The sequence below is a fragment of the Nicotiana attenuata genome, chromosome 9, assembly GCF_001879085.1.
Source record: "Nicotiana attenuata strain UT chromosome 9, NIATTr2, whole genome shotgun sequence".
NCBI lineage: Eukaryota > Viridiplantae > Streptophyta > Magnoliopsida > Solanales > Solanaceae > Nicotiana > Nicotiana attenuata.
The window spans coordinates 8,441,522-8,456,325 of NC_031997.1; the positions used below are offsets into that span (position 1 = coordinate 8,441,522).

The following is a 14,804-nucleotide window of genomic DNA, read 5'->3' on the forward strand; positions in this document are numbered from 1 at the left end:
TTGAGATCACTCCTGATTCTGTGCTAATTGTGTAAATCTCACTGCTATGTTTACTCCATGTAAGAGTATCTTCTCCTTCTTGTAATCCTCTCAATTGATTTGAGGTAATGTAGAATTCTGTTATTCTGGAATTTCCATTCCTGTAGCAGCCTTTTGAAAGTTATATTCCATCCCCGTGTACCCCATACCTCCTTACTCCCTGTTTGGTTTAGAGCATATAAATCAGGAAATAGATGCTTCAAACTTCCAGTTCTCAACCAGTTGTAAAGGTTTTTGAATTACAGAAATATAAATGGAAGTAAAGTTTCTGAAAAAGATCATTTTTATGATCATTCATCTATGTGGGAATTTGACAAAGTTGAAAGATAACATGAAGAAATGATTGCTGGTTATAAGAATTAACTATGAGAAACAAATTCATTATAAAAGTCATGCTATAGTTTCAGTCCTTGGAGCGATAAGCTTACTATAACCTACATTACATTTACTCATCGGCGTGAAGCGTAAATTTGGTTGCAACACATTTGGGATTCGAAATATGAGAGGAGACAATGTAATTACATTATCAGCGGGCTATAACTACTCTTCCTTGGATCTGATTCAGCCAATTTCGTATATTGTAATCACTTTAATTAAACTTGTATTGATAAACAATGAGCGACCTATGGAACTGATTACAATATAGCCCGCTGATAATTAAAGTGATTACAATATACGAAAGATCCAAGGAAGAGTAGTTATAGCCCGCTGATGATGTATTTACATTGTCTCCTCTCATAATCAATCCTGACTTTTCATGTTTACCGTGCTTATAAATTATAATATCCTAATTTCAGCTGAATACTATGGTCATTTACTGCTCTTACCATGAAAAACCATAAATCTCTCACCATTACATCTCTGCTTTATGTTTGTTACAGATATAAACCCAGCGAGGAGACATTGGTACAGATCGACCGATTTTGTGTAAGCATCATTTCTGAATGTGATGTGGGTCCCAACCGAAAATTGGCTCCGTGGTCACGTTCTTTAAGTCAACAAAGTGGTGCATCTACAACATCAACTACTGTATCACCTTTGCCTGTTTCAAGTTATGCATCAGGAGCACTTGTGAAGTCCTTAAATTATGTTCGTTCTCTAGTCGCGCAATATATCCCAAAACGGTCATTTCAACCAGCGGCTTTTGCTGGAGCACCATCTGCATCAAGACAAGCACTTCCCACGCTGTCATCTTTATTGAGCAAATCCTTCAACTCCCAACTTAGCCCTGCAAATGGTAAAGAATTATTGGAGAATAAAGATGTGTCTACTGTTTCAACTTCAGAGTCACCTATTGCTGAAGAAATCAATAGAATGGAAGATCATGAATTCACTGCTTTTGATGTTTTCAAGTGGCGTTGGTGCAGAGATCAACAATCGTCACCATCTCTATCCATAAGGTAGTTAATTTGTTTGCTAGCGGTCTGCAATTTCTATTCACTCAACGTGGCATTTACTAATTATGGAAACCTCAACTTTCAGTGACCATCTTTTGAATCCCAAAGATGTCAGTGCACATAATTTCCTCGAAGTAGGTGCAGCTGCTCTTCTTGTTGGTGACATGGAAGCTAAAATGAAGGGTGAGCCTTGGAAAATCTTTGGCAGTACGGAGATGCCTTATCTAGATCAACTTTTACAGCCTTCACTGCTCACGACTGTGACCAATTCTGCGTCTGCTCGTGCCCACTTAAGAGCAATAACAGCTCTAAAACGTTCTAAACCAGGGCCTCAACAACTATGGTAAATTCAACTGGCACTGTTTCTCTTCTATATCTTTTTGAATTTTTGCATCTTAATGTTGCTTGAGGATGCTTTGTAATATGATAAAAACAATCTCAAATTCTTAATGGAAGTGAAAGGAGATTCATTTTGTCCAGTGAATTCGATGTCTTCTTTCACGCTAGATGTGCTTTGTGCAAGCTGATGTACAAGTTGATTTTTATTTGTTTCAGCATTGGTGCTTATTTTTACATGCTATTATATCTTGAATAGTATATAGGAACAAAAGCATGTGGAGCTTTTACTTAAAGTTGTAGAAAAATGGACTCCGTAATCTGTATTATTTCAACCCTTCTTTATCTCAACGATGTACCTCTAAAAGAGCAGTAGTATAATCTCAAGTCATGCAAAGTAATGAATCTAAACCAGTGAAGCTCTAATTTTTGTAATACTAACTCTTCTTTCCTTATATATGTATAAATCAGGGAGGATTCTCCAGTGAGCACTTTCCGTCCCCGTGCAAAGCCGCTTTTCCAGTATCGACACTACAGGTATATCATGAGGCATTACTTACTAAAAAAGTGTGGCATTTTCTTTAAAATAATTCAAGTGCTTAGTTATCTCTATAAGCAACTTTTTCAATGCGAGATCAAGAAATTTTACACTTTTCAATTTGTAGACGATCTTGAGTTCTTATGTCTAACCATTGATTCTTCAAATTTGGTGGCCAATTTATTCTATTTCGTTTATGAGAATTAAAGTGCGGACTACAATAAATGAAAGATAAAGGAGATGATACGTCCCAAGATAGCCAATAAGCCGTTGGATCCAATTGGAGGCCACCCTCGTAATTGGGCGGCTACATTTGCAATTTGGCCAACAATTGAAACTACATTGTGTTTGGTGGCTATACTTGTAATACTTATCTCCTTAGGTTGGTATAGGAGTATTTTGGTTATGTTAGCGTAAGTTGCTCCGACACGGTAGTTTATGAGCTACACCCATGTCGACATGGCACTAATATGGGTGTGGGTATGGAATTCGTATCGGATCTGGTCAAACAATTTTGGGTACTTTGACCGCGACGGACAAAAAAAAATCGAGACGAGATACAATTTGATTCCTGAAATCAGAACCAAAATTAGGGTAAATTTGAAGAAAATAGCATACCTTATCTAGGAAATCAATCCTTTACTTATCTACAACTTGAGAATAAAAAAGAAATCCACGCTTTACAAGCCATCCGTAAGTGTTCCACAATATTTCTCATAATCTAGATATATTTTTATTTTCTTTGAATTATTTTTAGCCAGATCCCGACACCCGTATCCGTACTAGGAGGACACCCGTATCCGTACTAGGATCCGTATCCCCGAATCGTAGAATTTACATCTCGAAGGATCCGACCTTTAGATCTGCACCCGTGTTTGACACTCGCACATGTGTCCGAGTAACTTAGATGTTAGCCAAAATACCTAGCCAACTCTCCTCTTCAAAGGAACAAGAAAACTCTGCATTGATACCCTTCACAATAAAGAAAGGAGTTAGATTAAGGGTGTTAAATGGGTGGGCCGGGCCGGACCTCTATTTTTTGGACCCGTACGGGTTACGGTCCGCGGTTCCGGGTTGGTTCTTAACAGGTTCGGGTTCATCCGGGTAAAAATTGAACCGTAAGAGTTACGGGTTGAGGGGGCCGGGCCGGGCCGGGTTTAGTGTATTTTTAATTTTTTTTTGGAATTTTGTATAACTATTGTAAGTTATATTAATACTTTGTATTAATTTAAAGAATACAAGGAAGATGTGAAAAAATTGCACTTATAAATTGCAAGTACTACATTTATTTCAAAATTCAAAATTAAAGTTTGCATTTTAAAAGTAAATTAACAAAAAAATAGTAAAACTAAATTTTCATGCATAGTAAATTAATAATACTTCAAATTAATCTAACAAACTAAAACATTAAGCATAAATACGTCTAATAATTTTAAAATAACACAAATTGTCGAAAAATCTTAAATACGAATTTCCGGAGGACGCTCAAGACAATACTTTATATGCCTCCTTAAACTGCCTGTGCCACACTCTGAACGAAATTTTAAGACTTGACCACAGTTCTTGCACTTTAATTTTTGACCTTCTTCATTTTCTTCTACCACCTCAAAGTGTTGCCAAACATATGAGCGCACTCTAGAAGTACGAGGCATGATTTAACTTAAGATTTGAGAATTGAGAATTTGAGATTGAGACTTGAAGTCTTGCAAATTGGAGAATGAGAGAAATGAGTATTGAGTGAAGAAATGAAGAAGAGGGGGGGGGGGGTATTTATAGTTTTAGAGAAGGTTAGTTTTGTAAATTGAAAAAGGGTTAAAAATTAAAAAAAAAGGCTATTTATGCAATATTTCCATTGGCCAACGGACCAATTCAAGGTCTTACAGTTGCCAAAGGTCAGTGGGGCCCACATATTTCGAAAATTAAAAAAAAAACAAAACAAAAAAAAATTTTTGGCCGTTGAACCGGGCCGGTTAACACGGTAAGGGTTACTGTTCACTGGACCGGGTTCAACCGGGCCGGTTACCCGTTTTCACTAACCTAAACAGACCAACCCCCTCTACCCCCTACCCAGCCCAGCCCAGCCCCCTCTAACCGGTCCGGGCTGGTTCCGGGTTTAACTGGGCCGGTCCGGAACCGGGCTGACCCGGCCCGTTTAACACCCTTAAGTTAGATTGCTCAAACAAGTAGCATTTTCATTAAGATCGCATGCATCAAACGAGGAAAGATTGTCATTTTTAAAGACAAAGAGCACCTTTCTCAACTTCATCTTTCACAAATGCATCAAGAAGATACAAGCGAGAATCATTCACATTAATAAGCAACTATAGAAACCTCTTTACCTTAGTCTTCCAAATTTAAGCTCACTTGCTTATTTGAAGAAGAAACTTCAACTTCTTTTGCATTGCCCAAGTCATGAAGTTCTTCCCATGTTATCTCCTCAATTGGCTCATCTTCACAATTAGCTACAAAAGAATCCAAACAACTAAAGGAAGAAGGTTAGAAAGATTAGAGTTATAATAAGATATACTCTCACTCACACTCTCTTGTTTTTCTCTTATCTCATCTTGTTTTCCCTCACTCTTTTCATTTTTCTTTTCAGTTTTTGCTTTTTCTCCTTGTGACAATCCACTCTCATTTTGCAAATCATGCTTTCCTTTTTCCTCTCTAGGATTGCCACTTTTCTTTCCCTTACTCATCCCTATCTTTTCTCTCTCATTTATTTCATTAGGAGTACAATAGGTTCAAGAGTTCCCATTGAGTCATTGGAAAGACTCTTGACTTCAAGTTTCAGTTTCGCATAGCTAGAAGCGTTGCTTTTCATCAACCTTCAAACCTTGAGTGGAAGTTATGTTGACATGAAAGAAAGGCACAATCAAAGCAAACATACAAGCCAATTAATTCACAACCAAAATAAAGAGAAAAGCACAATAGAAGTAGCACAACATACAATATGCACTCAAAGTAAACTAGATTAACGCTAGTATGGATCAAATACCAAGTTGTATTCTAGCAAGGTTAAGAGATAAGGAAGAAACTGAAGTAAGGAAAATTAATCCGTGCAACCTGAAATTCTGGGAAGTTCTCACGACTGCAACAGCTCACAGATGTAAGAGATTTTGCAGTATTACACAAATGAAATTCCTATTGGAATTCACTACTAATCTTCAATCAGTTCCCACTAGAAGGCAAACAATGCAGGCCCCCCAATCAATACAACTGAATTTTGCAGACTGTCACTCAAACTGCCAGGGAAATTGTCACTTGTTCTCCAACTCAGTTTGGTCCAAACTCAAACAAATTAGTTGCAAGACTGCTGTGAAACTTTCTGGCTAGATTCTGATCAGAAATTGACAGAAACTGGGCACAAAACTGCAGTCAAACAAACTGAAATTTCTGGTGAACAGTGCAGGAACTTATCTGAAACTGCAGAACCTCAAATTATAAGGATTTCAATCAAAATCTACCTAGAAATAAGCTCAATAGTAAACAGAAACTGGTAGCAATCAGCAGCTTCCTCAAACTGGTGTAAGACTTTAGTTTCCATTCACCTCAAGACCAGTCCAATCTCAAGAATCTTACCTCAAAACTCAGAAGCAAACAACAGATGTTAACCAAACTTCAAAACTCTCAATAGCTATGAACCAGTTCTACCAAACCAGTAAAGAACACATAGAAAAGTACAAGCAGTTAAGAAGTACAGCAAAAAATAGGAGAATTTCAGCTATCAATTTACTCAACTTTACCACAAACAGTGGCAAACTTCAACTGCTCACTGTACAGAATTTCGAATTCTTAGTGCACAGAGAACTGATGTACAATGCAGAAATTTGCTGTCAAATACTGTCCCAAATTGAGTTCCTTCTCTGCAGAAATTTGCAGCTAACTGATGCAAATTCTGGTATAAAGCTCTGCAGGAATTCTGGACTGAAATGGCATAACTATAGCAGCAAAAATACTAAAGACTAAACAGTTTTCTTCCATTCAACAATATAGAAATATGGTGCTATGCCAATACCAACTGAATATTTCATCACAAGGGGTCTCAAAATAGCATCTAACTCAGCAGAACTCAAGCAATTTTCAGCAGCAAATCAGTTTTTGAACTGAAGCACACTTTCAACTAACACAAATTTCAGTCCACAAAGCAATAACACCCTCAAGTCGATTCAAACTCAACCAATCCCAGAAATCAAAGATGAATTTCTGTTTTTAATTCATCTAATTAGCTCAGAATTCCCTTCAACTTTCAGTAAAACAAAGGTGAGCTTCACTAGTTTAGAAGATCAAGGTCAACAAGGAGATATGAAGAAATAGATAAATTTACTTTAGAACAAAAGAACGCATATATCGATTTCTATTTTTTTTTTGGTGGAAATTCAGGTTTTTTTTTTTTTTTTGGTATATTGCAATTTTCTGATTTGACAAGTCAAATCCTGGACAGTGTATGCAGAAACAAACATTAATCCAAGCTCTGATACCACAATGGTGCGAATTAAAATGGAGAATACAATAAATTAAAGATAAAGGATAGAATTTGAGAATAGACCCCACAAAGTAGTAATTGCAAAACAATTGATATAATCAATCACCCAATAATTGTAAAACAAAGTGAACCTAAACTACAGGAATATCTTCAGGCGGAAGTGTGATTCCACTTGAAGAACACATCAACAATGGGAATCAACCATTACACATCTCAAAAGAGAACTTATCAATCATCAAATGTCTAACCTAAAATGAAAGCGTTAAGGGCTATTTATACTAGAGTGGGTATCTGGCTAACATGACTAAAATACCCCTATACTAACCTAAGGAGCTAAGAATTACAAGTATAGCCACCAAATACAATATAGTCTTCAATTCTTGGCCAAATTGCACATGTATGTGCCCAATTACGAAAGTAGCCTCCAATTGGGCCAAAGCGCATGTTGACTATCTTCGGTCATATTAGTTTATACGGCTGGTTTACTAGAATCTTATAAATCCCCCCCCCCCCCCCTCCCCCCATGAATTTAAAGTACTTCTAGCTAATACCTTATCTATTTACCTGCTTTACAGATACGATTTGTACCGTAGTCTAAGTGTGGGCTCCTTATTCAGCTGCTGATGAGCAATTAACAAAGATAGATGACATCCTGTCTTTTCTCTTCATATCCATTATTTTGCCGAATTTCACATTGCTTCTTCCTTGTCTTACAAGTGCAAACTTTAGCTTTGCTAAATTGATCCTTTGTCTATCTCGAGACCAGTGTCGATCGACCTGACATGGCCATGGGTGCTTCGTCCTCGTTTTTCAAAATACACTATGAATTAGCAAACTAAAAGTCTAAAACAGAGGATACTTGTATTGTACCCGTAGTTACTTTTTGGGGTTTTCCGCTCTTTTTATCACCTGGAAAAGTTAAAATAATGGGAAAATTGCTGATGTTGAAATCCTCACAAGGGTAGAAGATTTCTAAACCAGGGGATTTATTCATTGAGATTCTTAAATAACAGGAGGCAAAGTGTGTCTGCAGGTAGAAAGTATTTTCAGAGATGATAGATATGATACTGAAAGTTGTTTCTACTTGAAGAAATGTTCTCTCTTCAAGAACATGGTTTATCAGTTTGTTGTAGGTCTTCTTTAATATGTTTGGTCGTTGGGTTTACTTTCTTTAATAATATGTTCATTGTTGCTTTCCTTCTAGTTATGCATCCATCTCCCACTACCTAATTTCCTCCCTTTGTGTCACTCTTGACTCCTAATATTTTACTGTTTTCAGTGAACAACAGCCTCTGCGACTGAATCCCATGGAGGTGTACGAGGTTATTGCTGCAGCATGCTCTGAGACTTCTGCTCCAAATACTTATCTGATGACTGTTTCATCTAAACTAAGTAACAACAGTGGAAAGCCATCAATGGATGTGGCTGTCAGCGTACTTGTCAAACTTGTAATTGACATGTATGTGCTCCTTTCCCTGCATCTACAACTTTTAAAATAAATTGTGTCAACCATAACTTAAATCTTGTTTATTTCTATATATTATCCCCTAAAGGTAATTTGATTTACCTTTAGTACTGCAAATCGGCAGCAAAGTAGAATTAGTTCTGTCATAGAAAGTCACTTTCTTCTCAAACATCAAAGTACGGCATTGGCATAATTTTTACTGCATGCTCAATATCATAAATGCTTATGTGTTATGAGTATCAACATTGGATGCGCTCTTCCAGCTTCTTGATTTTGAAATCTGATCCTTGACTGTAGCCAGCAGCTTTCAATGATTCGGTACCTTGCCATTCATGTCCATGGGTTTTGGACTAGGACAAATTTACAGTCCTACTTGTCTTGTAACAGTAGTTTAATTTTAGTATTAACTTTTTTTATAATGCAAGTGCTGCAGATATCTCTCTTTTCTTTTTCTTTTTATCTTACACTTGACAAGTATAAATTATTTGACGTGGTATGGATCTTTTCTATGAAGAGCTAATATGGATCTAAATTGGCCTAATATGGACCTTATGGGACATGCAGGCCAGTGGTACTGAGTTACGTCTAAGAGTACCATTTTATGTTTAGTGGTGTATTAACTTCACATTTCCATGACAAATGATTTTAGTTCCATTTTGGTAGTTTTTCCCAAGGGTAATCTTTTCTTATCGTGCTTTTGTAGGTATGTTTTGGATTCTGAGACCGCTGCTCCTCTTGCCCTGTCCATGCTTGAGGTGCTGCCTTGTTCTAGATGGTCGCTCTTTTGTGTAGATGATATGCAGTATACTAACTTTTCTGAAAATTAACCGTAGGAAATGATGACTTCTTCTCGTTTGGAATCAAAGACTCGGGCCTTTGATTTGATTTTGAATCTTGGAGTTCATGCTCATTTATTGGAGCCTCCAACAACAGATGATGCTTCGACAATTGAAGAGTATTGTAAAGAAACTTATTTGGACAATGAAATTCAACTTTCTTTGGAGGGAAATAAAAAATCAGATTATCTTAAGAAAGTTAAAAATTCCTCAGCCATTGATAAGTTTGAGTGTTGGATCTTAGGCATCCTCTACGAGATCCTTCTTCATCTTGTCCAGGTAATTGTGCCCAACAGTCAAAGCTCTCTCTGTGCGTGTGTGTACATGAGTGTGTGTGTGTATGTGTGTAATTTCTTGGTCATCATTTTTAATGTTTATTTTGACCGAGTTGCACAAGAAACGACAGTTTCTTTTACTGGATGTTGGTTTTAGATTTGATTTTGTCCCCTTCTTTTGTTATTTCTTTTGGTTGCCTCTATATCAAGCGCCTCAATGTGGAAAGAGAGATTTTTGTAAGATTTGATTTCCCGGAATCTTATTTTTTGTTCTTCTATTTTATCATAATTTATTATAAATGTCCCATTATGCTATGCATGGACAATTTGGATGGAGAGAAATAGGAGATGTTTTGATGGCAAAAAGGAGCAATTTCATGTTCTGAAATTTAGATGCACTCAAAATCTGTACTATTGGAGGAGTGGAAATTGTGTTTTTAATTTTCAGGATGTGCTAGACTTGTTAGATTTTGTAGAGATCTGATGTACCAAGTCTAGTGTTTTTTTTTTCTTGCTGTAGTATTCTCTTGATACTGGTATTAATAAAATTTTACCTTCTCAAAAAAAGATAAAAAAGAAAAGAAATTTAGTATAAAATGTTGATAATTGAGATTTGCACGCATTGTTACATAGCTTGAGCGGCTCACAACTCTGAATTGCCGTCCACTCCAAAGGTTAAAATAGGGTAGAAGTTCTTTGATTAAGCTGAATCAAGATTTAACCTTTAATGTTGAGGAATAACTGGTCAGTTATTGAGTAGGCCGTTGGACTTCAGTTGGAAAGTTCTCAATGCTGAGCTGGGGTACTGATTCACTGGCTTAGTCCTACACCTGATTTTTTGAGTTAGTTTGGGTTTTGTGAATTGCTTAATTGGTTGCCAAATTATTCCTGAAGGTACAATTTTGTCCTTGGCTCTGACCTTGTTGCCATTGCATCCTGAATTCATCAGTGGTGTTTGCCATGTCCTTCTGGCAGCTGGTGGACAAATTGAAGCTGGGATCCAGCATGACATAATGGCATGTGATGCTAACAAGGGTAGTTGTTGAAAAATTATTGTTTATAAATTAATTCTGAAAAAAATACATTAAAGGAAGAACAATTGTAAATAAGGAACAACAATGAAAAAGAGATCCACAGAAATTTACCTCATCATCTGTGTTCAAAACAATCATAGCCACTCTGGGAGGTCACGGATTTGCAGATTAGTGAAAGAAGTCAAGAGAGAGGAGGGATCAGGATGTCTAAGAAAGTGCTGTGACCCAGAGGGAAGGGGGTTCAGTGGGCGCCCGCCAGCTTTGTGGTTGAACAATGAAGAATAGCTTCTGTTCTTCTATTTTTGTTCTTTTCATTTTCTGCTTGTCTATTGTTCCTTTTTTGCCTTTGCATTTTTGGACAGAAATTTTGTTCGATGTTTAGCTTTGTGAAGCATCAGGTGTTACTCATATGTCCAGGTTCTTGTTTCATTACTGTACTGGAAAGGGATAATAAAAGTGGGAATGATGTCAGTAGAGTGAACCACAAAAGGAGATGATCTATGCATGTTCATTCAGGATCCCCACATGAGCAAGATAGCAGTTATAGAATTAATATTAGTGTAGGAGCCCAAAATAGATGAAACACCATATATATGGCCAACGATGGCTGGAAGGACCAGTTAAAGGCAAAATCTTATAAGTTGAGGATGCAATATAAACGAAATGCTAGGCGAGGAGAAAATGGTTGCTTCAAGAATAAGTTGGAGACATATTGGGCAGTTTACTCCGTTTTTCCAAACTAGCAAAACCTCGGAGTTTACATTGAAATGAGAAGATATAGTTGATTTTACGGTTACCTGTTATACCTGTTTGCCAAACACTGGACTGCAATCCAATTTGGTCGGTGATGTCCTCCCTACCATCCAATCTGAAAATCTGAAGGGATTGCCATTCTAGCTTATCCCATCTGGTGTACTGAACAACCTCTCTGGTTATTCTAAAACTTGGCAAGATCCACTGACATCAGGATTGCATGTTTCAGCCCCCAAAATAATGCACTAACAGAAAGTAATCTTCCAAGTTGTGTAACTTAAGTTTCAACCCCTCAAAGGCGTTATGTTCCATTCATTCGTAACGCGTCACTGAGGCAAACTGGAATAAGAAAGTTTCTCCATATTGGAGTACTTTCTTTTTGTTTATATATTTCTTCCTTTTAGGATAATATGTTGCAAATTCCTTTCAAATGTGTCTGATATAATGAACATGGAATCGTGGGCTCATAAACACCTGTACCGCGTTAGTAGATGGAACTGTGCTTCTCATGCTCAGATTTTTTAGGTTGAAAGCAATGGTTCCTTGATCCAGCATCATCTCCTGCTTCTCACTTATTCTCATTCTTTGAGCTCATTTATCTTTAATTAATAGCATTGTACGATGATGTTACTTAAGTGCTAATTGCTATTCTCGTTCTAAGTCTATTTACACTGTGATGTACAGATAGAAGAAATGGAAGAATCCATCTGGGCTTCTGCTCTGAGTTGTTTATTATATTTTGTCTGTGATAGAGGCAGAATAAGGAGGAGGAGACTTAAAGGTCTTGACATAAGGGTGAGTCTTTACCTTGGCTTGTTATTGTTGACATTTCTTGGTGAGTCTTTACCTTGGCTTGTTATTGTTGACATTTCTTACTCACTTTCCTTTTCATGGAGAATACTGATGTGTTTGATTTTCCTGACTTGCTAGAGTCTTTTGTCATGTAATCTGGACAAGTCCAGTTTGTGTAACCTTTTCAGTACCATCTTGGTGCTGAGCATTAACTTAAGACTTTATACCATTATAAAAGAAAAAGGATTGATTGGACTTCCATAATATTCCAGAAAATGGAGGGAAGGTGTGTATAATGGGGCATTTAACTTATTGATTGACGGAACCAACTAAACATAGGGAAAGGAAATAGGTATTCTGATATGACTGATAAATGATGTTTATCAGTTGAATATACTCCCTCCGTTCTAGTTTATGTGAACCTATTTCCTTTTTGGTCTGTTGCAAAAAGAATGATCTCTTTCTAAATTTGGAAACAATTTAGTTTAAACTTATAATTCTACCCTTAATGAGAAGCTTTTATAACCACACAAATACTCAGGGCCCCATTTTGACTTGTTTAGGACCACAAATTCCAAAAGTCTTTATTTTTTCTTAAACTCCGTGCCCAGTCAAACAGGTTCACATAAATTGGAACGGAGGGAGTATTATTTATCAATAAATTCCATGAGTTCGAACCCTAGCTGGTGAACCAATTTTGGTATTTAGGGAGAGAAGGTAGAGTGGCAGATGCGGGAAGTGAGTTCAAGGTGGTTTGGGCACATGAAGAGGAGGGACACAGTTTCCCTAGTGAGGAGATGTGAGAGGTTAGCCTTTAGAGGGTATAAGGAGAGGTAGAGATAGACCAAGGAGGTATTGTCGGGAAGTGATTAGGCAAGACATGGGCGCAACTTCAGCTTACTGAGGACATGACCCTTGATAGGAGGGTGTGGAGGTCGAGGATTAGGGTAGAAGGATAGTAGGTAGTGCAACGTATTTCTTTCACATATCAGTACTGTTGATATTGCTCTTGTATATTCTTACGCTTAGTTTTCCTTTACTACCTAGGGTTCTCTTTCTCATTTTTATTCCTATTCTTGTTTCCTTCGCTTCGGTTGATTTATTATTGTGTTGTTGTTTATTGATTGTTGTTGTTGCTATTGCTTCTTTTTCATCTTTTCTTGAGCCGAGGGTCGGAAATAACCTCTCTATCCTCTCAAGATAGGGGTAAGGTCCTGGTACACTCTACCCTCCCATACCCCACTTGTGAGATTACACTGGGTTTGTTGTTGTTGTTGTTGCAATGCTAGAGAGGCAAACACATTATCTGCCTTTGTTGTTTATAAAAAGAGGATATTGATAAATGTAGTTGATTTGTTTGAAAGAAATAAGGAAAATAATTACTCCCTCAGTTTCAATTTACCTAGTGTAGTTTGATTGTGCAAGGAGTTTAAGAAAGAAAGAAAGCCTTTTGGAACTGTTGGTCTTAAATATATCGTAAGACTTTTGTGGCTATAAAAGCGTGTCATTACGGGTAAAATGAAAAGGTTAAAGTCAAATGGTTTCTAATCTTTTTGTAACAAATTAATAAGACATAGTATCACAATAAATGGAATAGAGGGAATATCAGATAAACAAAAGTATGAGTTTTGGAATTGTTAGAATCTCATAGATGTTCTAGAATATTCTAGGATCTTGTAAATAGAATATAGCTTGATTGTATTTTGAATTTGATTGATTCTCTTTCCTTTCTTAGAATATGTGCACTTACTATTTAAACCCTAATGGCATGAAGAATAATCAAGCTGAGTTTGTCCCAATCAGTTCTTCCTTGTCTTATTTCCTAACATGCTGTACATTTACCAGCGATTTCTAGAGAATCACCGTGCAATTTTCCGGCAATTGTACGTACTGTTCCAACTTATCTCTATTTCTGTAGTCGCTGTGCATAAACCAACACCATCACCATCACCAGGTCAAGCTTCCTTTGGCGAGAAAATCACCGTCATCCCAGCCGGAAAAGGAGCTCTCACGCGCTTCCATGCGCCGTACAAAGGAGAAAAGCTGCGGCGAGATCTATCTCATGCGCCGGGTACGTGAGCCATTTTCCTGCGACTCTCAGGTTCCGACCTTGACTTCTTGGGTGCGACTCACTATCTCGGCAAATTTCCAAGGCTGGTTCCTACTTGTTGGGATTGCCTAGCCATTCTGAGCTCAAACACCATATCTTTTGCAATTCTAGCTACTTCCAAAATATTCTAGTGACTATTCAGCCACTGTGACCTTGATTTTTGGCTACAATTATCAGATTCTGTCTTGATTTGGGCAGCTTCCTAGATTTGAGAAATTTGGTTGCGCCAAAATAGAATCCAACACTTTGAATTGTCGGATGATTTCTTTATCAGATTACATTAAATTCCTTCGGTATAAAGCACACAAGCAGACATCCTCTGAGATAGCTTTTGTTGTTCAGATAAGTAATAGCGTAACTTGTGTCTCTCAAACTTCTTCGCCCAGTAGTGGTTATTGATTCAGGAGCGTCTGATCACTTTTTTAGTAATAAATCTATTTTCACTACTATTTCTATTCTCGATCTCTTCCAACAGTCACAATGGTCAATGAGTCTCAAACCATCGCAATTGAAATAGGTCAAGCAAGTTCACTTTCTCGCCTTTGAATTTAGTTCTTTATGTTCAAGTAGTCCTTTTAATCTCATATCTAATTAGTCGCTTAGCCAAATGACTTAACTGCTTTGTTTTATTTCTTGATGACTTTGTTTTTATACAGGAACGTAGTATGGGGCAGATTATATTGGTGGGTGAATCAAATGGATTTTGTTACCTTATTTTTGCTATGTTATATGGACTCGGATCTTGT

At 37.1% G+C, this 14,804-nt stretch overlaps 1 protein-coding gene across 2 annotated transcripts in view; it reads left to right on the top strand.

Annotated features, from left to right (window-relative positions):
• The window catches only part of LOC109232041, a 48,245-nt gene that overhangs the window by 21,110 nt on the left and 12,331 nt on the right, over positions 1 to 14,804 (top strand). The window contains exons 4-11 of one of the 2 annotated variants that reach the window (XM_019397681.1): positions 921 to 1,439; positions 1,522 to 1,779; positions 2,244 to 2,309; positions 8,073 to 8,252; positions 8,962 to 9,013; positions 9,092 to 9,373; positions 11,841 to 11,951; positions 13,867 to 14,019. In XM_019397681.1, the coding sequence (XP_019253226.1) occupies positions 921 to 1,439; positions 1,522 to 1,779; positions 2,244 to 2,309; positions 8,073 to 8,252; positions 8,962 to 9,013; positions 9,092 to 9,373; positions 11,841 to 11,951; positions 13,867 to 14,019 (1,621 nt within the window). The remainder of the gene's footprint in view (positions 1 to 920; positions 1,440 to 1,521; positions 1,780 to 2,243; positions 2,310 to 8,072; positions 8,253 to 8,961; positions 9,014 to 9,091; positions 9,374 to 11,840; positions 11,952 to 13,866; positions 14,020 to 14,804) is intronic. The other variant, XM_019397682.1, reaches the window with a different exon arrangement.